Source organism: Molossus molossus, unplaced genomic scaffold (genome assembly GCF_014108415.1).
Source record: "Molossus molossus isolate mMolMol1 unplaced genomic scaffold, mMolMol1.p scaffold_m16_p_20, whole genome shotgun sequence".
Classification (NCBI taxonomy): domain Eukaryota; kingdom Metazoa; phylum Chordata; class Mammalia; order Chiroptera; family Molossidae; genus Molossus; species Molossus molossus.
The window spans coordinates 50,226,138-50,249,995 of NW_023425356.1; the positions used below are offsets into that span (position 1 = coordinate 50,226,138).

The 23,858-nt window shown below is 45.4% G+C and overlaps 1 protein-coding gene across 1 annotated transcript in view; it reads right to left on the bottom strand.

The window, feature by feature from the left end:
- Positions 1-216: 216 nt before the first annotated feature.
- MROH9 (maestro heat like repeat family member 9) overlaps positions 217-23,858 on the bottom strand; it is a gene marked incomplete at its 5' end in the record, with an annotated part of 45,373 nt that continues 21,731 nt past the window's right edge. Inside the window, 12 exon segments of the mRNA XM_036272008.1 lie at positions 217-470; positions 2,166-2,228; positions 7,478-7,580; positions 8,168-8,284; positions 8,386-8,538; positions 11,439-11,615; positions 13,447-13,584; positions 16,111-16,231; positions 17,928-18,065; positions 19,216-19,358; positions 20,375-20,540; positions 23,673-23,827. Coding sequence (XP_036127901.1) covers positions 217-470; positions 2,166-2,228; positions 7,478-7,580; positions 8,168-8,284; positions 8,386-8,538; positions 11,439-11,615; positions 13,447-13,584; positions 16,111-16,231; positions 17,928-18,065; positions 19,216-19,358; positions 20,375-20,540; positions 23,673-23,827 — 1,728 coding nt within the window.

Sequence of the window (23,858 nt, forward strand, 5' to 3'; positions counted from 1 at the left end):
TTTAAATTTTATTAGTGGGTTTGATGAGTTAAGCCTTCTGACCACCGTCAGACCTAGAGAGGCAACAGATTTCTGTATTCGAAGACAGTGAAGAAGGTACGGTGACCTGGCCCCTGGCACCCTTCAGAAAAGCATCTACAGATAGACGTAGGGTATCAGGAGGGAAAGGAAAACCATTCCTCTTCCGAGCCGGGCTCCCAGGCACTGGTAAGTGTCTTATTCCTGCACAAAATGTCTTCCTAATTCCTGGTTTTGTTCCATCTCAACAGAACTTTCTGTCCTGTGCTCGCTGAGGTTATAATTATAAAGAGCCTTCGCTTTTTTCATATAGATAAAGCTGAACAGCCTTCGGAAGCTCTGTTTAATGACCGAGGAGGTCAGTTTATGGGCCTCTTTCTTTAAAAGGTCGTGGGTTATTTTCGCCAAGTCCTTGACCACGGGGTCCTCATCCTGGAGCACTCGGTCGACCACTGTAACAGCAGAAGGGCCCCCGTTAGTCCAAGGCGTCTGTCTCCGAGTCTGAGGTGCTCTGACTCTCAACAGCCTCACCGGCCAGTGTTCCCCTCCATCTTCTCCTCCCCCGCCCCCAACTGTTATTCCTTTGACTAATAGCGTCCAGGAAGTTTTATCCAGACATATTATTAAAAGAAAAATGGAAATATTCCCTAAACCTTTATTGAAGGTCTGCTCTGTGCTGAGCATCCTACTGGACAGCATACACATATATCCATGGAGAGGCTCAGTACGCTCAGTACGGCTCGTAATGATGAAAAAACTTGGACTCAGTCTAAATGTCCATTAATAGGGAAAGACTTAAAAATTGGGAATGTCATAAAATGAAATAGCACACGCACGTCAACACGAGGATGTCGATCCATAATTCTTGGCAGGAAAGAGGTCTGTGATATGTGAATACGTGAAAATACTATAAAAGTTATGATCACTTTGAAAATAAGCATGTAGTGACACATTCTTTAAAAAATGTCTGGGGTTGTGTATATAATGACACACTAATCTGATTATTTACAGATCCTGGGCTTGCAGGAAATAATTTTTTTCCTTCTTAAAAAAAAAAAAAATAGGGAAGCCCTGGCTGGTCTGGCTCAGCAGCTAAAGAGTCAGCCTGCGGTCCAAAGAGTTGAGGGTTCGATTCCCGTTAAGGGTGTGTATCTCAGTTGCAGTTCAATCCCTGGCCCTGGTTGGTGTGTGCGGGAGGCACCCAATCGATGTGTCACGTTCACATCGATGTTTCTCTCTCTCTCTTCCTTCCGTCCTCCCTCCCGCTCTATCTGAAAACCAATGGAAAAATATCCTCCAGTGAGGATTTTTAAAAAAAGAAAGAAATAGGGGGGGAAAGGGGACAGATTTAGATAAGAGAGAGAGAGACAGGAGCAGGAGGAGAGAAAGAAGAAAAAGGTTTGGAGAGACATCGAGAATTTGTCTCTGAAATACGTACTGAATAAACGAGTGGATACATGAATAAGAAAAAGGAAGAAAACGATGTGTCCATGTAGGTTCATCAATCCTAACAAAGGTACCACGTAGTGGGGGATGTCGATAACGGGGAGACTGCGCATGTGCGGGGGCAGGAAGTGTATGGGGAATCTCTGGACGTTCCACTCAATTTTGCTGTAAATCTGAAACTGTTCTACCTCACCTGTTTGTAATTCTGATCCTGGTGGGGAAACAGAGGCTGAGAGAGAGATGCCAAAGATCCCGACATTTTGATAGAATGAACACTACCCTTCTTAAGTCCCGCTTGTAGCTGCGGATGCACATTGCCAGCTCCTAAGGCTTAAACTCTGAGGGCAGGAGCTTGGTTTTGTTTGCTGCCGTATCCCCAGCAGCTAGACTAGAGCTGGAAAAAAATCTCTGTTGCATGAATGAGTGAATCAGTTCTCAACTCTCTGTTGTTCCTAGGGGCTCTAAGATGATAAGTCAGAGAGAGAGACAGACACACACGCACACACGCAGAATGAGAATGAATGAAGGAGAATAAAAAGGAAAAAAGGGTGCCCCTTAACCCAGTTCTTCCATTGATCCCCTCCTGACCACCACCCTCCTCCCATCCCCAGCGCTGTTATAGAACTCATGTGAACAGAATCACAAGTCGTGAATTTATTTAGACCTATGCATGAAGATCTCATTATGCCTTCAACACTTACCCTCAAGAATGGCTTCAATGTCATCTCTGAGCAGTAGATGGCCACCCAATGATGTCAAGTACCCTATGCACGAAAGAAAGCCCCAACATACGTTATGAAAACACGTGCTCTGACGTTATCTAGTTACCTTCATTGCCGCCTTCAAAGCAAAGCATCTCTAGCCTATCCTTGGGTGCTCTCCTATACTTATTAACTTAATAAAACTATTTACTGAAAAATATGTGTATAAACATGCACACGTCCTAACCGCACAGATCAATGAAGGGCCACAAGGTGAACACTCTGGCTGCCACCTCGGTCACTAAATAGAATATGACTGGCGTCCCAGAACCTTCCCCAAGCTCTTTCCCAATCTGCTCCATCCTCCCTCAGAATACATTCTTTTGTGTCCGCCTTCTCTTGCTCAACTTTATCTGACATTTGTCTATGCTCTCTAGTAGAGCCATAGTTCATTTATTTTCACTACCACGTGGCAGAGGTTGGCCGATGACGTTTTCTTGAACACCGCCATGCTCAGGGGCTCATCTGTGCACGGGTCATCTCTGGCTGCGTCCGCCCACGCCAGCAGAGCTGAGCGCTTGTGACAGCCCAGCCATGTTCAACCTTTCTCACCGCACATGTAAACTAATTACTGAAATTCGACGGCACACCCAAATATGTATTTTTTGCCGATCTGACAAAAAAAATAGGTATCATTTTGATTCATTTACACCGGACGGCTATTGTGTTGGCTGTCGTCATTTTTTAAAATTCGACAACCGAAGGGAAGAGGTCAGTGCCCCCAATGAAATAGTCAGGTATTGCAAGTTTTAAAAATTCTCATGGCACACCCGTTGAAAATTGCTGACGTAGACCATATGGTACTCTAGGCCTAAAATAGGTACTACTGGGACGTCTAGAGAGTTTGCTGAACCCAGCTATGCGATATTCCGTCCTATGAATTCAGCACGTTCACGCTGCTGCGGCTGCTGGTCAATGTGTTGTTTCCAATTTGGAGCTATCACAAATAATGGTGTTCTATGGCATTCTTGTACATGAATTTTGCTGTACATTTATATGCATTGCTGTTTGGTATATAGCTGGCACTGGATTTACTGACTAATGGATATACTATGTTCACCTTCAGTGGTTACTACCAGTGTAAAGTGGTTGTAGCAGTTTTTACTTCCCTCGTTGGTGTATGGATGTTTCCGTTGCTCCACACTCTCCGCTGTTAGTCTTTTTCTTTTGAATCATTCTCATGGGTTTGGTAATAGTATCACACTGGGATTTTTTTTTTTTTTTTTTATCCTCACCCGAGGACACTTTCCCATTTTTTGTTCAGGTAGAGTGGGAGGGAGAGAGAGGAACAGAGAGAGAGAGAGAAACATCGACATGAAAGGGACACATCGAGTGGCTGCCACCCGCACGACCAACCAGGGCCGGGGACAAACTGCAACCGAGGTACGTGCCCTTAGTGGGAACCGAACTCGGGTCTCTCAGGACTGCAGGTCGACGCTCCAACCGCTGAGCCAAACCGGCCAGGGCCACACTGTGATTTTAATTCATTTTTGTGTGTGTGTGTGATGATTCATAAGAGTTTTGTATATTTATTGGCCATTGGATATTTCTTTTGTGAAATGCTCATTCAAGTAAGTCTCTTTCCTGTTCTTATATATAGTTGCCTGTCTTCATCTTATTTATTTGTAGACATTTAAAAAAAAGTTCTGGATACTAATCTTTTTCCTTGTTACACATGTTACAAATATCTTCTCCTACCCTGTAGCCAAACTTTCATATTTATATTGTTTTGTTTTTAAATGAACATAAGTCTTTATTTTTAATGTAGTCCAATTTATTGTCTTTTCTATTTATGGTTAGTGAAGTTTTTAGGTCCTATTAGGAAATCTTTGCCTGCTCAAGAATATCATAAAGGTTTCTCCTATATTTGCTTCTAGAAGCTTTATGGTTTTACCTTTTACACTTTTGGATTGTAGATCCAACTGGAATTATACGGCATACAGTATATCTATATCTATATCTATATCTATATCTATATCTATATCTATATCTATATCTATATCTATATCTATATCTATATCTATATCTATATATCTTTTTTGTTGTTGTTGTTAATCTTCACACGAGGACATTTTTCCATAGATTTTTTTAAGATAGAGTGGGAGGAAGGGAGAAGGGGAGAGAGAGAGAGAAATATTGATGCGAGAGAGAAATATTGATGCGAGAGAGACATATCAATTGATTGCCTCCCTGCATGATGCCAACCGGGGCCGGGGATCAAACCTGCAACCCAGGTACATGCCCTTGACTGGGAATTGAACACTTGACCCCTTGGTCCTCAGGCCAATGCTCTAATCATTGAGCCAAAGCCACAAGGGTGTCAAGATATTTCTCATGTACCTATGTAACTGACCCAGCACCATTAAGAGAAAAAACTCCTTTTCCTACTGTGTTGCAGGGTCGCTGAACATGTGTGGATCTGTTTCTAGGCTTTCTATTCTGTTTCCCAGTTCTGTCTGTCTTTGCTTGAGTGAGTAACAGAATGTCTAGCATTCTGTAACTTTATTTTATTTATTTATTTTTATTTGCACCCGAGGACTTTTTTGCATTTATCTTCAGATAGAGCAGGAGGGAGAGAGAAAGAGAAACATTGATGTGAGAGAGACACATTGAGTGGCTACCACCCGCACCACCCTAACGGTGCCAGGGACAAACTGCAACAGAGGTACATGCCCTTAGTGGGAACCGAGCCCAGGTCTCTCTGGACCGTGGGCCGACCCTCTAACCGCTGAGCCAAACTGGCCAGGGCTCATTCTGTAACTTTATAATAAATCTTTATACCTGCTGAGACAACAAGCCCACATCATTTCCTCAGGAGTACCTTGGCCTTTCATTTTCTGCCTACATTTAGAATTGACTTGTCAAGGTCTGTGAAGTTACCTGTTGGCATTTTTATTTACAATTGAATTGAACTCGGTCAGTATTTCTCAACAGGTGTGCAGTGGGGATTCTTGATGAGACAGTTTGGGAGTAACACTGTCACAATTATTACCGAATATTAAGCATACCCTTGGAAGCAAACTGGCAAGGGAGCTTGGGGGGCTGTAGACTACAGAGGCCAGCCTGTCCAGGCCTGGGGAAAAGCAAAAATAGTGGAGTCCCCGCAGGTAAGTATATACTGCATGTCCTTTTGCAATAATGTAGCCATTCATTCCTGAGTGAGTTGGCTGAATTCCATCCTTTAATGATTTCTTCAAGAAGGATTTTGAGTTCTTGTGTTTATTTTGAGTTCTTGTGTTTTCAAAAATGTTTTCCTGTTATCTTAATAGTTGGATATAATTTTTCAGTCACATTTTTTCCCACTTAGGATTTTGTAGGTGTTCTTCTACTATATTTTAGAATATTGAAGAGGAGAGATCAAAGGCCAGATTTATTGTTTAACTTATAAGTGACTTTTTATTGCCAAAACTCTCAAAGAATTCTCTAACTCTGAAGTTCCATAACTTTATTAGGAAATGTCTTATTGTTGTGTTCGTTATAAAATATGTATTGAAATATTACTTAACATCAGTATATTTAATCAAGTCTTTAAAAAAATTTCTTAAATTATATCTTTAATTCTTTTCTGTTCTCATTGTTCATTTTTTTCTTTCTTTATGCGTATTTTCATCTCTTTTTCAATCTTTCGTATCTATCATTTCTCCTTAATTTTTCAAACTGTTTGTGGCTGGTTTTCATTTCCTTTTGCCTGCATTTCTCAACCCTGTACTCCCTGTCCCTTACCGGGTCATCAACAATATCTATGTCCTCTTCTGCTGGTTTTAGTGCAGTTTTCTTGTGTGATGGTTACATATTTTTTCTTATACGTGGCCCCTATACTTTGAAAACTTATTTTTCATGTATTCCCATTACCCCATCAACTGTGTGTTTCTATGTATGCTTCAGATCTTTATTTCAAAATGTTTTAGTCTTGGCCGGTTTGGCTCAGTGGTTAGAGCATTGACCCACCGACCAATGAGTTGTGGGTTCAATTCCGGTCAAGGGCACGTACCTCGGTGGAGTTCGGCCCTGGTTGGGGTCCTGCGGGAGGCAACCAGTTGATGTGTCTCTTTCGCTTTGATGTCTCTCCTTCCCTCCCTCCCTCCCTCCCTCCCTCCCTCCCTCCCTTCCCTCCCTGCCTCCCTGCCTCCTCCCACTCTATCTGAAGATAAATAGAAAAATATCCTTGGGTGAGAACTAAAAAAAAATGTTTTAAATTCATGGAGATTTTTTCATGATTTTCATCCGCTCTGTAGAAACATTTTGTGGAATTTGTTCTTCTTTCTTTTTTTCTCTCCTCCCCCCGCCCCCGGAAACACCTCTGTAGAAAGACAATGCCATTTCCTTTTTAAAAAATTACTTATTTTTGGATCTTGCAATAGTTATATGCAGAGGATGGTTTGTGGAAAGTACCAAGGTAGAATGCAGAGTAGCAGTTCTTTCTGGTTTGAAATAAAGTTCTTGTGACCCCTGGTTGTGTGTGTGTGTGTGTGTGTGTGTGTGTGTACGTTCCTTTGCTCTACTCTGACCAGCACAGATTGCGGCTCTGGTACTGACCATAATTCAGTTTGTCTTCTACTTGGACCAACAGTCTCCTCCCTCCACGATGATGAGACTGTACATTTCCTGAGGCCTCTTGTCTCTCTACCCCTTGGTGCCAAGTAGGGTCAAGTGGAAATCCATTACCAAGTTGGGAGCTCACTTCCTGTCATTCCTAATAAAGGCCTGTCAATTTTGATCTTCATGGTGAGAATCTAGTGGGAAAAAACTCGTTGGGCAGGGTTTCAGGTTTGTCTAAGATCGAAAGCTTTAGTTGTCTTCTCTCAGAATCTTCCAGCATTGCAGCCAAACCTACTTTTTTTTTTTGAAACTTTACTGGATTTGATAGCTCATCCTCGTCTGTTAAGAGTTGTGGTTACAAGTTTTGTTGAAGATGGTGTTTGTATTTTCAGACATATTCTTATTCCCTGGGTAGTGATTTTTGAACCGTGAAGGGGAATAGTGAGCAGCGGCAAGCCGTCTGGTTAAATTTGGAAATCATCCTTGTTGAATACGTATACTTTGCATAACAATTTAGTCACACAGCTACACTCACTGTGTACTGTAAAACAGAACTTTATTCTAATCACACACATTAACCTTTATTTGTCACAGGGCTCACCATGATGGGTGCTGGCCATCAGAATAAAAAAAGATTTATAATTTTTTTCAAGGAAGACTTCCTGCCGTACCCTTTCAGACAAATTCGGACATGAGAGTTGAATTTCACTTACCTATTAAGATAACGGATGCTCTCCTCAGGTATACTCGGGAACTGCTTAGGAACCCTAAGCTATCAGATATCAGGTCCGTAAGGTAGCCCCCGTGAGAAATAAACTGAGAATAAAGAGGGGGAACACACTCTCAGTATTTGAAAAAGGGCATTTGCTTCTTCTCCGAGAGGCTTCTAGAACAAAGGACCTGGTTGCTTACACCAAATAAAGTCCTGTTTAAAACGTGAGATTTCTATGGATGAACTTTTCATTTTGCAGGTATCTTTCAGTCAGTTATACGATTCCCAAACCCAACCGTGTGTTCCCAGCCCGTGGGTAGCATGCGCCCATCTGTCCCTGCAGCGCGTGCGGGTGCTCAGAGGACCAGCTCGCTAGGCAGGGGCCAGATATTTCCGGTTTTCCTTTCTGTGATCTGCAGAGCTGCTCCTATCTTTACACCCATCCAAATCTCCAGGTGGGTGGTTGGAGGAAGAAGGTTAGGTAGATGATCAATGTTGAGGAAGAGGAAACAGAAATCGTTCATTTTCTCTGGCCTCCAGCCCTAGCTGTTATCGCTCATTTAGTAGTATTTTTTCCCTTTGCCTTCCTGCTCCAAGATTCACCCTTGTCCTGGCCCCCTTGCCTTCGCTTTGGAGACCCTTACATGTTCTTCCTGTAACGCACGCTAGGAAACACTGAAGAGCCACTTACGATATCGTTGCAGATGTTGAGCACCACCAGCTCAAAATTGTAATATTGGTCCATGAGCAGATGCGATATCGACCACTTCAGTTGCGAGGCGCAGATGGACAGTGTGTGTTTACACGCCTGCAAAGCCGAACACAGTCGATGAGCATCTCTTGCCCCAGTGTTACCTGGAACGTGGCGCGTCTCTGCCACACTAAGAGGAACAAGAACGCAGGACACACCGTCACGACTCTGGTCTCTGTATCCTCCAGGTACAGGATCAACGGCACCAGGGCGTCAAGAAACACAGCATTCAGCATCCATGTGTACTGACACATGTCATTGAGCAGTTCACCAAAGTGCCGGATGGCCAGGCTTCGGATGCCTCCGTCGCTCTGTGATTTGAGCAGAGAAAAGCCACATTTTCGGATCTTTCTAAGGCCTCTTGCTTTAAACAGTGGGATATCTATTTATACATGTGTATGTATCTATGCTACATAAGTGTGTATAGTATATATGTATATGTATATATACACACATATGAAATCATTACAAGTTATTTTTTAGCAAAGCTTCACCTTGGGTCTATCTAAGTAGCCGGCTCTTGGTTCAGTTTTAAGTGAGATGTGCTCACCAAAGATCAGACTGCATTTAAAATGTGAATACAGTGATACCTCGGTTCTCGAACATAATTCGTTCCAGGAGGACGGTCGAGAACCAAATTGTTCGAGAACCGAAGCAATGAAACCAAACTGGATTAATTCGTTCCAAGCCCCAGAAAATGCCCATTTACTGGCCTAATTTGTATATAATATGTAGAAAAACATAAGTCTCAACAAGAAATAAAAGTGTACAGTATGTCTAAGGGTTCAATTCAGTGTAAAGCGTGACTCTCTCCACAAAGCGTGACTCTCTCTCTGCACTCACACTGATGACGCGAGCAAGGCGCGCTGGGCCGAATGAACGCCATTCGGCTCAACTCGGCTCATCTCGGAAGTTCGAGTTCCAAATATTTGTTCGGATTCCAAGACAAAAGTTTCTCGAATCTCCTGGTCGAATACCGATTTGGTCGAAATCCGAGGCGTTCGAGAACCGAGGTATCACTGTAGTAAGTCCCTTAAATTCAGGAAGACAGTGTTTAATAATGTATTAAAGATAGAAATTGCAGCACCCGTCTAACTTGGAGTAATTGCTGTAAAGATTCTTAGAGTAGCCAGGCTGTACCCGAAGGCAGGGTGGCCAGGGAGTGCCAATGGAGCATCGGCCTCCTGACATGGACCCAGGTTTCCCGGGGCTCGCTGATGCCAAAGAGAATGCTGATTGGATTGTAAAGATTCCAAGAGAAAAATGGCAAGTCGGAGGTCAGTTTTTGAAAATATCATATTACCTTCCAGTTTTTAAGAAATGTTTATGACTTCATTAAAAAAAAATCTTTTCCTTTCTATTCTCAGGAATATATCAGATATATGCCCAACGAAATACAAATGACTATGGTTTCATATGTTCCTTCCCAGGGGTAATTAATGGCTATCAAAGTCTAAACCGAAAGCACTGGTAATTAAATCAGGTGGCAGGGGCTGGACAGTGATGTAAATGAATAGAGTAGGGCCCTGGCCGGTTTGGCTCAGTGGTTGGAGCATCGGCCTGCGGACCAGAGAGGCCCAGGTTCAGTTCCCGCTAGGGGCATGAACCTTGGTTGCAGTTTGTCCCCAGGCCTGGTTGAGGTCATGTGGGTGGCAGCCACTCGATGTGTCTCTCTCACCTCCATGTTTCTCTCTCTCTCTTCTTCCCTCCCTCCCTCCCTCCCTCCCTCCCTCCCTCCCTCCCTCCCTCCCTCCCTCCCTCCCTTCCTCCCTCCCTCTCTGAAGATGGATGCAAAAGTGTCCTCGGGTGAGAAAAAATTAAAAAATGAACAGAGTGGGGAGTGTTTAAGGAGAGCAGGAAAGTAAAGGAACATGAACAGAAGAGGACCCTGGCCCCTCTCTCAAGGACACCCAGCTCCCACAGACTGTTGCCAAGTGGGTTTGTGGGGTCCATTGTTCTGAGATCTTCTGACATTTCATTCACAATTCAGATTTCTGTGAGAAATCTCCCAATTTAAAAATATCAAATGTATTCTGTTTGAGGGCTAAACATACACACTTGCAGGTTGCAGTCACCTGTGGGTTACCTGTTTGTATCCTTGAGCTGCAGGAAGACATGCTAGCCTCTGAAAGGCTATGTGTAAGACCAGTGGAAACAGCTTTTGAGTACCCTGGTATGTGTTGAAATCCCTGTTTTGTCCCCCATACATTGAATAAACTTGATCATTTTTTTTTTTTTTTTTACTTTTAAAATGGGAAACATGGTAACATAGTTATTAGTTATGTGAACTTGGCCAAAACTCACTTTTCTTTGCTTCAGTCTTATATGTTGGCTGGATAATAGTAACAGAGTTGTTTAGAGAATTATATGTGATAATGCATGTCCCTTAGAATAATACTTGGCATTAAGCAAATTCTCAATAAATTTCAGCCACTATTATTATTACTATTGTCATCATTATGTCCTTAAAAAAATTTTTTTTTGCCGCTAAATTTTATCTTCCTGTGATCTAATAATACTGTGTTCTTCTTCAATGAAATCTGAACAATTAAGAACTTATAAAATTTGGCAAGATAATTTGTGATAAAATAATTGTCTGGTTCACAAACAACTCACTCCAAAAGTCTTCAAAAATAAATAGATTCCCCATGGCATACCAAAATGTTTGTACTTACTAAAATAAATTACTGTCATCCAACACATTTACCATACAAAATGAGAATTTTTAAAACACACAACTTTCTGATGAGATACTTTTTATCTGAAAGTTTTATATGATGACAACACACCCACTTGGGGCACTCTACATCATCTCTAACCCCCACAGGACACCTGCCACACTCTCTTACCGGTGGGGTACTGAATCACCTGCTCAGATGTCACAGCTAGTCCGCGACAGGCTTTGAACCCAGGAAGTGCAGATCCAGGGTGAACCAATATAGAACCACTACGCTACAATTTCTTTCATCCAAGGACAGAGGCGATTCTTTCATTCTCTTGTCTTCTGGGTAGATGTTTTCAGGTCCCCATAATGTAGTTAAAAAAAAAAAAAGACAGTACTTACCTGACTGATATTGTGATCGTGACAAGACATGGTGCACAAAATGACTGCCTTCAGTTGACTTGTTCTGGGATATAATATCATTGCCTCAGCGGGGGCTTCAGCTGAACTATCAAACCTAAGGAGCTCGCACCTCTAACTGTAACTCACATGATCCATCAGCGGGCAGTAGCTGGAAGCAATTCTGGTACACAGGGATGAGTAGGTCACCTTGTCCAGTTTGTTTAAAAGTCTTCGAAGGGTAAGCAAGGCCCGGATTATCACAGTCTTGTCTTTGGAAACGAAGGCCTCCAGGATGGATAAGACTATGCTGGACATATTTTCTATCTACACAGAAAAGGAGGAACATGGTGGGGTTGGGGAAGGAGAAGGAGGCTCGAGCCAGCGTCTGGCACGCACACCTCTGCTTCTGGAGAGCACGTGGTGGCGTTTGCCGGAGCTGGTTCACCTAGTCGGTGGTAAAACACTGTGTGAGCTGGTTGTTGAACAGAAGTCACTGCTGAAAAATCAAAGTTCATAAACTTGGAAGTAAATAAAAACAATAGCGATAAATTCTCAAAGCTTATCACTTCCTGTTTATTTTGCCACCTTTCACTCTTATGTGCCCTTGAGGGGATTTACATGTGTTCTATCTGTACCATGAGCTACAGATGTACCATGTGGTACATCTCTTCCCAGCCCCATGTTTCATCATATCCTTTGGATAGCTTGAAGTCAGCCATGGTGAGAGTATGTACACCAGGGAAACTGGTCTTATTTCCATTGAGCTGATGGTTCAACACAATTTATTGACACACCCCTGGCAGAATGCCCTCTAAAGTGGGTGAGGGTAACCTGTTGGGACGTGAGAGCCACTGGGGTGCTGAGCCAGGTCATGGGAGTCAGTTGCAGATTAGGGACAAACAGAATTTAAGGCAAGGAAAAACAAGAATACAAGACACCGAAGGAGAAAAAGAAAGGCTGGAGAGAAGTAAAAGGAATAAGTGCTATTTGCCAAAATCATAGCCAGAGGCTGCTGGGTCCGGCAGGAAAGTTGAGTCTTTACCAAGAGATAATATGTGAAACCTCAGTCCGGTAACACTTTCACTCTCCTTGATGACTGTGACACAGAGTCTCCTTTCAGGTGTTAATAACTCCGGGAAGAGCAATAGACAAGGCAACACCGAACTTGCTGTTTACTAAAATCATGTACATGGACTTTGAAGCAAGTAGACCATGGCTTACTTCATTCTGAATGCAACATGGGTGCTCTCTGGCTTTACATTTTTGTGGCTTATGCTTATAGATAAGCAAAGATTTGTTATGAAATATACTATTAAATCAACAGTGATTTACAGGACAGCAACACTCTTAGCGTTGTGCAAAACACTTTGAAATTCACGAGGGAGTTGCAAATCATAGGGCTACACTTCGGGTCAACGCTCCCGGAAGGTAAGATATAGTCAGGTAACTCAATGAGAACTCATATAAGACGGTGGTTCTCAGGTTGAACCTGTACTAAAATCTCCTGGTGGATTCTGAAAACACAGATGGATGGGCCCCACCCCCGGGATGTCTTGAGTCCATAGGCCTGGACTAAGGCCTGACAAGTTGCATTGCTTACAAGTTTCCATGCTTATGCTTGGCTTATGCTTATGCTGCTGGTTCAGAATTACACGTGGAGAAGCACTGATATAAAATCGAAGGAAGTGCTCATAGCTGGTGAGGCTGCTAGCGATCAGAATTCGACTTGCACTGATCATTGAAAAAGGAGGAGAGTGTGACCGCGTATGGGTGAAGGAGGAACGTGTTATAGAAGAAAGACAAAGTTGAGGGAGTGCTAACAGGTGGTACTGGACATGCGTGCACGTGTGTATGTTGGAGGGGAAATAATTTATGTGTGTGGTTTGGACTGTAAGAAGGGTGTTCGTGTAGGACAATGCTGAAAAAGTCTGAGTGTGATGAATGCTTTTTCTGGGAAAGATAGGAACTAGGTGATAATGCCACTACATTGATTTAACACATTCCTTCCAGCCCACTCAGATCCCCTAGTGATAAAACACCAGGAAGGATATTGAGCAACACCAAGTCTCAGCTGGTGACCGGGATGGCACCGGCAGCCACCAATCACACACACACACACACACACACACACACACACACACACACACGCGCCTACCTGATTGATCACTGGCGCCATACTGGCGATTTTCTGCAGGCTCAGTTTGCTGACTGTGGGGTTGGAGTCTTTGACCCAGTTCCGGAAGAGAACCAGAAATTCGTCTGGGAATGGGTCCTTGAAGAATTTATTCAGCAGCTGAAAGAAAACAGCTAACACGTTCCTAAGCAGAGTAAAGGCCAATGTGTGTTTTCTGCTTCAGGTATCGAGATCAAGACATTTTCAGTACAACTGGAACATAAGTCACCCTCAAACTCCAAACACTCATACGTATTCCCACGGAGATTTCTGGTGCACATCACCAGGCATCAAAAGGGAAGGGCATGCTTCCCTCGTGTAATTGGTCATTAATCTATGGGGTGATGATTTGGTACCGACTGAATACTGTGTTCTCTAACAACCTTTTCTTATGGTTTTAAAATTATTAATAATTTTTTTTCATTCACTTATTACCTTGGAACTTGCAAAATGGTGATTTTTTTTTAATTTTTTTTATTTTTTTTACTTCCAGCATTCTTTCTACATTTACTGGCTGGCCTCTCCCCCCGCCCCCCCCCCCCCCCACCAACTTTCCAATTTTGAGTATTACCAAGGATTTAGGCATTACAGTTTTTTAAAACACATTACAATTATTTGCATTTATTATATCTTTTGATATTCAAATTTGGCCAGTAGGAGCTCCTACAAGTTGACTCTAATGTCCTTTGAAAGGACCCATCTACTGAGCATTTCTTTGCTTGTGGAAGACTTACAAGTCCCAGGCTCATGTTCTGTTTTCCTTGCTCCCTGAAATTATCCATTGCTTTAAGGAGACAAGGTTCCTTTTAGTGATTAATAGAATTAGGACCATTGGAAGTGGGTACTAGAATATACTCATTGTTATGGGCATAGCATGTCTTTTGGGCCTTTACTTGAGCTAAGAAATACATTTTTATTTTTTTAGTCATAAGTTCATCTCGACAATGTTGATATAGTCGATTCAAATACAATAAAACACAGTTTATGTTGCCTTATTACAGTTTTATGTTTGCGTCATCTTTCTCTTAACTGGAAAACTTGGTGCCTAATAACATTCATATATTTACTTATCTGCTTTCTGCTTTCTACTGCACACCATAGTTTCAAATTATGTTATCAACATACAATGTCAATAAACCGCCAAGTAAAAGTGAATGTTTTTTAAAAGAATTTTGTCCTTAAACTATACCCCACTAAGGATGTATAGTCAAAGCACTGTGTTCGTAAGTTACTTGCTATCCCTCACAAAGTTGTGTGTCAGAGGGAGAGGAAGAGAGAGAGAATCGTACAATTCACTGAGAAAAACACTTAGGTCGTAACAGGTAAGTGGGCAAAAGAGAGAGAAGATGGTTCACGAAATGGAACTGTAAAGGCCAAGGCAAAAACACATGATTCGGGAAAATAAAAGTAATGATTTAAACACAGGTAACAATATTATCCTCATTTTTTCATACATTAGGATCATATAACTAGAAAACCCAAGAGAATCAACTACAATACTGTTAGAATTACTCTAAGAGCACAGGAAAGTAGCTGAATTCAAGATAATACTTGAATTTTTCGAAACATTCAGCAACAATGAGCTTGAAAATCTAAATGGAAAGGCCACATTCCACTGAAAATTTAAAATACATAAGCTACTTAATAATTCCAAAATTAACATGTAAAATGTATATGAAAATGACTAAATGTTGAATAAGAAAGAAAAATGAAAATATTATAAAAATATCAAATATTCCTAAGAAGCTCATAGCACTAATGCGATTACAATAATTTCGGCAAAAGTATTTTTTCCTTTAAACATGGCAAAGTTTTTAAAACATTTAACTGGAGGAACAAACATATAGGAAAGACAAAAGAAATTTTGAAAAGAAGAGTTGAGGAGAAGGTGCTTTGCTGGATATTAAAATGTGTTTGCAAACCGCCACAATGCAACCCTGTGAATGCTCCCACAAGAATGAAGGATAAATGGACCCTCACAGTCACCTGAGACAGGCCCTAATGTGTGTGCTTGTGTGTGCGCCTATGTGCATATGTGTATGAAATTAATGAAGGTAGTATCACCAGTGAGTAGTGAATTTAATGCTTATTGATTAATTGATGTTTAGTTAGGTAGTTAATTATTTAGCAAAAACTAAAGTTAGACCCAAAAGGATTTCCTTAATTTGCTTGACTCTAGAACACATTACAATTTATGGTATAATATTCATATACAAAGCAATAGAGTTCTGCCTCTTTATTTCTCCCAGTTATCTGCCCATTCCTGCCCTCCTGTTCCCCCCCACCCCCACCCCAGACAGACTGAAGTGTCATTTAGATCCTAGATATTACCTACTATCTTTAGTGAACTCAGTGATCCCTTGATAGACTTTAATAGGCATGCAGAGGTACATGAAAGGTAGTTCAAAAATAGTGTTTGTGCAAATCTGCACCCTGCAGAAATGACAAAAGCCAACCCCAGGAGCAGGCTGACGGTCCAACTAGTCCATAATCCAGATGTGTTTCCGCCTCACCCTGCAACCTCTGGTATCTACCATTGTCTTGACTTGCGGTGAAATTGTCGGAGAGGGAGATAAAAGGTCAGGGTGTTGGTTAAGTTTGGGCAGGAAAAGGAAATGAGAACAATGTCTCCTAATAAAAACTCACTTCAGTGAGGAAAATTACTGTGATCACACTGTCCTCTGACCTTCTCGGACCTTCCACCGAGAGCTTGTAGAGATAATGCAGGGTTTCTGGAAACTGCGGAAAGTTACATTCACCGAGAGTTCTGTAAAGGAGGAGGCACTGAATTAGCCAAGAACACTTTGTGTATCAGTAAATGCTAGTGGTAGATAAGAGAGAATTGTTATCCTTATATTTTGTCCCACCCAGATACCAAGCTATTCTCTAACCTTCCCTAGTCCAAGGCAAATGGCAGCTGCAGTGTAATTCTACAGAGACTGCAGGGAAGTATATGCACCTGGGTCACTGACATTCTTAATGCCTCTGCTCTTTGCTGTCTCCCAGGCTGTGCTGCAGGACAGAATGCCCTGTACTGCCACAACCCCCTCAGTGCCAGACCAAGGGAGTGAAAATAAGGGTCTCGGCAACCCCGGATGGCCATGCGGGTCACCTTTGTGGTCATAGACCAAGTCCTTCCTTTAAATGATGTAAGGAAGGAGAGGGTTGGTGCTCCTCTGGAGAAGAGGCGGTGAGCTCTGAGTTAAAGTCCTTCTCCATGACACACCCGGGCACTTGCCAGGCCCAGAGCTGTCCTGACACACTGGCGGGGCTCAGACAGGTTGTGGCAGGACTGGGAAAGACCACGTGACGCGCATTCGTTTGAAGGCTCCAGGTGGATGCTCTATCCCAGTGCGTCTGGAACGTTCACGCGCGCACAGATCGCCCGGGGAAGCTTGCTGACGTGCAGACTGACTCAGGAGGTCTGGTGTGGGCCATGAGACCCTGCATTTGTAACTCCCAGGTGTTGCTGTGACTGCTGGTCTGTGGATCGTACTTTGAGCACGAAGATCCAGAATTACGAAGGACAGAGTGACTCTTACCTGGGGGCCGTTTGCAGGGTGCAGGTGAACTACACTTCTACAAAACAAGATGTGTTCCTGAAATCTGTGTGCAAATAAGGTGCTGTTGTAAAGCCCCCAGGAACCCAGAGACCAAGTAGAATGCATTTTCTGGGTCAATCACAACTTCATCTGGACTGTCATGTTGTCAAGATTGTATCTTGATTCTTTTTTTAAATGTTTTTATTGATTTCAGAGAGAGAGGAAAGGAGAGAGCGGGAGAGACAGAAATAGCGATGAGAAAGAAACATTGATCGGCCGCCTCCTGTCCACGCCCCACTGGAGATCCAGCAGCAACCTGGGCATGTGCCCTGACTGGGAATTGAACAGATGACCTCCTGCTGCAAGGGTGGTGCTCAACGAACCGAACCACACTGGCCAGGCTGTATCTCGATTCTTGATCAGCAAATCTGATCCCTATAATCAGAAGCTTGCTATCTACTTGACAGGCTAACTAGAAAAAAAAAAAAAGAAATCTTTCTAGGACAAGAAAAACCAAAGTCCTCTTACATTACACTTTGCCAAATGCATTTTTCGCATTGAGCACGGGTTTTCTCAAACCTCTTTCAGGAGGCAGCACCATGATCGCTGTCTGTGGCGCACAGAGCAGGAAGGAGCAAACAACAGAGGAGAGAAAGGTCAGACTCTCTCTGGTCCGTGCCAGAGAGAGTAACCTGTCCGTGGATAGAGGGGAGTTAGGAACCTGCTTCACCAGGCACAAGGGCAAGGGGAGTATCAGCTCCTCCAATAAGCAGAGGAGGAGGAATCCCATGGCAATTCGGAGCCTGAGGAGAGAGTGGGAAGCTGGAGTGGGTGTGGACGTCGGAGGGTGGCTTCCCTGGGGACAGACGGAGACGGTGAGACAGAGACCCAGAACCCTGTGCCGACAGAGCCCATTCTTACTTGGCAACCAGGTAGATCCCGTGGAGGTGAAACAGCACCTGGGAGACCTGATTCCAGAAGTTCTTCTTCTTCAGAATGACATCCACCTGCTGCAGTCCGGAGCAATTCAGCAGAACTCGCAGGGCGTCCCGGGCATAGCTAGGACGCCACAGGGGAGCACAGTCACCCCGGACCGTGGCCTTCCCGTAACTAACACACGGGACCCCCCTTTTCAATCCGTACTGGGCAGAATGCTGGTTTGGGGAGAGGGGACATTTGAAAGGAAGGAGACCGTCCGGCCGGTGTGGCTCACTGGTTGAGTGCCGACCCAGGCACCAAGAGGTCGCCGGTTCAATTCCCAGTCAGGGCACATGCCCAGGTTGTGGGCCCCATCCCCAGTGGGGGGCATGCAGGAGGCGGCCAATTGTTGTTCTCTCTCATCCACGTTTCTCTCTCTCTCTCTAAAATCAATAAAGGAAAAACACCTTTTTTTTAAAGAAAGGAAGGAGACCACTAAATGCTCTTTCTCCATCCTGATGAATGGTTCGGGGGGGAGCAGGCTTCCACTGAAGCTCTAGCGTGGGCAGCCTAGGATTGACCCTGAGCAGCCTCTTCGTCTGTCTGCTTCGTAACAGCTCATTAGCAAAATATGTGAACTGATGTGATCTCTTGCTCAAAGTGTCTGTCGCTTTTCTTCCTTGGATGCTTTAAATACATAGCACATATTCTCATTTACCTGGGTATCTGCTTAAAAGACAGAGTGGATTATATATCCGAATGGGGCTGTGTTTTAGGGTTCCGCCTGGCCTGGGAGTCCACGCCAGATGAGGGCAAATAGCAGACAGCCGGGCTCAGATTTTCTCAGGGGGCAGCAGGGCTCGCTGTCCTCTCTCGGGGGACAGGGAAGAGCTGAACCCCATGCCTCGCGCCTGGCACAAGGGTCCGCTCTCGCAAGCCCACATCCTGCAGAGCACCCCGTGTATGTCGTCTCCCACACTGGCCGCCCCGAGAGCACCCTGCAGAGGGCGCAGGGCCGATCCACCCGGTCTGCCTTCCCGTCCCGGCTGCTCTGCGCTGTCTCCCTGGGGTGCCCGTCGTAGCGGGAATAGGCCACGTTCTGTGGAAGTGGGTCTTTAGACACTGCACCTACACTCAGCAAAGGTCCTGGCTGGCTTCTGGGGACTCAGGGTAGTTACTTTGCTGAAGGCATTTCACCCTTCACAGAAGGAAAAACGTACTAAGAGCACACACCGCCCACGGGACTATAGAGGTGCCCGCCCCGTGAACCCGGGGGGCACCGCCAGCTCACGAGAGACTGCCCTCCTTCTCCCCGGTCATGCTGCTGCTGTAGAAGAGTTGAAACATGAGGGCCATCAGGAGCTGAGGGAAGAACTGGGCCACCGCTTTCTTGTAGGAGCAAGAGGGCAGCAACGTGCACAGGGCCTGGGACGCCTAGGGGAGGAGAGAGTCAAGGATGTCGCTGTCCCGCTGAACCCAGGACACCTTGAAGGCAGCCTGAACCGTGTGTGTGTGTGTTCCTTCCCCCGATAACAGCTGCCAAGTCCATCCGGAGCCAGGGATGTGCCAAGCAGGGCAGTGAGCTCCTGCAGAGGGCAGTCCCCGCCCCGCTGCCAGACCAGCAGGAAGCCAGCTGGTCCCCAAGGAGGGCGCAGCTCCCAGCACCGCCTTCATCTGTGGCCATGAAACGAGGCCGAGCAGTAGCCAGCTCCTCCCTGCGCTTCACCCGTCCGGGCCAGGAGAGGGCGAGGGGGCAGGCCAGGCCACTAACAGACCATCCGGCCCACGGGCTGACCACGTCCGAGAAACCCGCTCACAGCCTCCCGTTGGTGCGGCCCCTCCATTATTTTCCGTGTCGCTGTGAGACCCAAGTGGGCTCCGGGAATGGTGGGGTTGGCCCTGGGGAGATGTGCAATGAGGGACACAAGTGCGACAAGTGTGTGTGATCGGCTGGTGGCTACCTCTCTGGTGACCATCTGCTATGCTGCCGCCCTTGTTCCGTCCTGTCCCGAGTGCTCCTCCTCCTGGCCTCCGGGGACCACCAGGAGCTGCCATCACTAGGGGGCTTTGCCCTTCTCTCTGTCTAGACCGCTGCTGCCCAGACAGTTGCCAGGGTCCCTCCCTCACCTCGCGCAGGTGTCGGGTAGATGTCACCTCCGCAGAGGCCCGCCCTGACCAGCTTGCCTCAACCCTCTCCGTCGCTTTCTTTCCGCCACAGCCCTCGGGATCCCTCCTGAGCTTTCTGTCGCCTGACACACGGCACCCTGTCTGGTTCATCCTCTGGGTCTCACGAGCACCTGCTGTGAGTGGCGTACAGCGGGCACCCCGCAAATCCGAGGTGGGTGAATGCGTGGATGAGCGGGACTGAAAGGGAGCAGGACAAGCCGGGGCAGGCGGGAATTTCCGGCCAGGATCACCCACCAGGGAAAGAGGTGCTTCCCCTCGCTCACCGCCACGGGCATCATATTCGTCGCGTCGAGAGAGGACCGCCGCCTGTCCACGTAGCTGTCCTGCATCTCCCCGGGCTTCCCTTTCAGGATCAGCAAGGTTGTCTTGAGCACGAAGGGGGCCACGGCGGACTCGGACCCGGCTGCCTGCCACATCAGTATCAACGTGCTGCGAACACAGCCCGCCGCGTGCTGAGAACCGCAGGGGTCGAATCCCGCCCGCTCCGCGTGGCGCAGGGTCGGGGGGCGGCCTTGCGTGTGCATCTTTCTGTGGCAGAAAAGACACTGCACGCCAGTCCGCAGCAAGTGGACATTCCCATTTTCAAACGACCCCTTGGGGTCTTCTTGTCTTGGGAAAACAGAGGAAAGTTTTCCGTAATAAAAATATAATCTGCTGCCCTGGCTGGTGTGGCTCAGCGGTTAGAGCCTCGGCCTGCGGACCAAAGGGTTGAGGATTTGATTCTGGTCAAGGGCACATACCTTGGTTGCGGTGTGATTCCCGGCCCTGGTTGGGGTCGTGTGAGAGGCAACCAATCGGATGCCCCCCCCCCCCCGCCTCCGACTCTGTCTGAAGGTCAATGAAAGAATATTTTTGGGTGAGGATTAAAAAAACTACAGCCTGGCCTGGCCAGTGTGGCTCAGTGGTTGAGCATCGGCCAATGCACCAAGAGGTCGCTGGTTCGATTCCCAGTCAGGGCACGTGCCCAGGTTGTGGGCCCGATCCCCAGTGGGGCATGCAGGAGGCAGCCAATCGATGTTCTCTCTCATTGATGTTTCTCTCTCTCCCTCTCTCTTCCTCTCTCTTTAAAATCAATAAAGAAAAAATATTAAAAAATAAAATCTGCTAAGTGAAATAAGCCAGTCAGAGAAAGACAAGTATCCCATGATCTCACTTATTTGTAGAATATAATGGACAAAATAAGCTGATGAACAAAATAGATCCAGAGACCTGGGTGTAGAAAACAGACTGACAAACTTTGGAGGGAAGAGGGATGGGGAGGGGCGGGAAGAAATTAACCAAAGAACTTATATGCATGTATGCATAACCAGTGGACACAGACAAACAGTACTGTGAAGGTGTGGGGGGTGTGGTGGAGAGGAGGGTGTCGATGCGGAAGAAGGAGGGCCATCTTTAATACTTTCAACAATAATTAAAAAACAAAAAAAGTCTGCAAAGCCTGCAAGCTTATTTCCTGTTTAAGTACCTGTTCAGCTCAATGTGAAGAACTGAACAGCTTTCTGTCCCCCTCCCCCCATACTCTGTTCTACCCACCTTGTGAGCTAGTTTGTCCAGGGATAATAGAATATTTAAACACTGGAATGGCAATGCAAATTAATATATAAATAAACACACCAATGGAAAAAAACTAAATTAAAAACTATATGAATTAAAAGATTAGAAAATTAAATGTCAAGTTAAAAAATTAAAATTAATAGCTCAGAACAGTGAGCCATCTTGTCAAATGTCACACATTTAATTAGTGACACAGATGTGACTAGAATCCTGGCCTCTCAACCTCCAGGCCCCTAGGTCCTTTCCCTGCATACCTGGCCACACTTCAGGATTATTCTTAGGACTGCTCATTTGAAAAACGGCTACGGACCTCTGCTGGTATGCTCCTGGTCCCTTGTCACTCCTTGCTGGGTTCCGAACCCTACCGCTCAGTTCTCTTTGCATTTAGGTTCCTATGTGAGGGCCTGGTCCCCTGGAACTTACCCAGTTTTCTGGAACCCATTACTCAACCGCCCCTGTCTCTTAGAACCATGCTTAAAGCCACATGGACACAACATCTCGTATGCTCATCCCATTCCCTTAGTGCTTGGTTATACCTCTGGCTGATCAGGTCTTCCCTCTGTTTTTTTTAAAACAAAAATTTATTTTTCTATATTAGAGAGAGAGGAAGGGAGAGGTAGAGAGAGAGAGAAACATTGATGAGAAAGAACATCAGTTGGCCACCTCCTGCACGCCCCCCACTGGGGATCGGGCCCACAACCTGGGCATGTGCCCTGACCGGGAATCGAACTGGTGACCTGGTGCAGGATCAACGCTCAACCACTGAGCCACAGCAGCTGAACTCCTTCTGTTTTTCTGATGTAGCTTACCTCCTAACCCTCATTTTTTTCTACCTCACCTCCTATTGCACAAGACTGCGGGGGGCTGTTTTATCAAGTTCACCTAACTCGATCCTGCTTTCTGGTCCTCCTTCACACCTGCTGCTTGTACTGCTTCCTTGCCAGTACTGGGTTATCCTCCACCCGCGCGGGCACCTCCCTCTCCTCCGCACACGTCGGAGGCTGGCGACCTTTTCCACCCAGTTCCCGAGTGAAGGCCACTGTGCCTTATGAAGATTTTTTAGTTTTCAGGGATTGTCTCAGGTTTCTTTGTGAGGTTAAGCTTCCTAAAGAAAAATAACCTTTCCGTTGGAAAAAGAAAGTCGGTCATAGAAATGGTTTGGCATTTTGCTGTTTTCGATGGCCTTTCGCAGAGCTTAACTCATTGAACCCATGTAACAGCTTTAAAGCTAAAAAGAACTTTTTCCGTTGCGCAGAAGAGGAAATGGAGGGTCAGGCAGTTTATGGAAACGTGGCGTAGCTGGGGTAGAATTCAGACTCCTTCGTTTCCAAAACCCGAATCTATTCCATAGTATCACTTCCCGCCTTTTACACGGTCGATAGTAGAGAAGTAGCTCTCTCTTCCCCACGTGCACGCTGTGGAAATGGAGCGAAGTAACGTACTCATCTCTTCCACCGTGCCTGTCGGGGTCTCAGCCGCAGCTCCCAGCAGCATTATTTTCTCCTTAAATCTTTCTTGTGAGCCCAGATCGTGAATTTCCAATAAACAGTTAAGGGATAGGGGACTCCCAGTGATATCTGGGAATTCTGACTATCTCATTATTTCATTGGTGGGTGGAAATTGATCACGTCTGTCTTTCGTAAATGAGAAAAGGGCACTGTGGATTTTATCACATGTGAAGGAGAAACCTCATTATCACTTGGAGAAGAGGTTGGTTCCTGTGGGACACGCAGGGCACAATTTAAAGCCTCCGCGAAATAATACTGACAACGATCGTGTCTTGATGGTCTGCTGTGTGCCAGGAATTGTCTGAGCGTGTGAATGATGTCTGTGATCTTATTGAAGCCTTACAGTCTTCCTATGTGATGCAAAGGTAGATATTCACCTTCAGAAAAAAAAAAAGAAGAAAAGCACCTGGGATCCAGGTGTGCCTGACCTCTGGCATCCAGGTGTGCTTGACCTCTGGGCGCCGTGCGCAAAGCCTGTGGCAGGGGCCAGGGGCCTTACCTGTCTGCTGGGACTGGGTAGTCCATGAGCTGAAAGATGACCTTTTTCGGCGATGTGCGTGTCAACAAGGTGATGACCCGCAACAGAGTGAGCTTCATCCCGTGAGAAGGGTCCTCACACAATTTCGTATAAATGGCATCCACAATCTTAGACACCTGGAGAAGGCATTTCACAGGTCAACAGGGT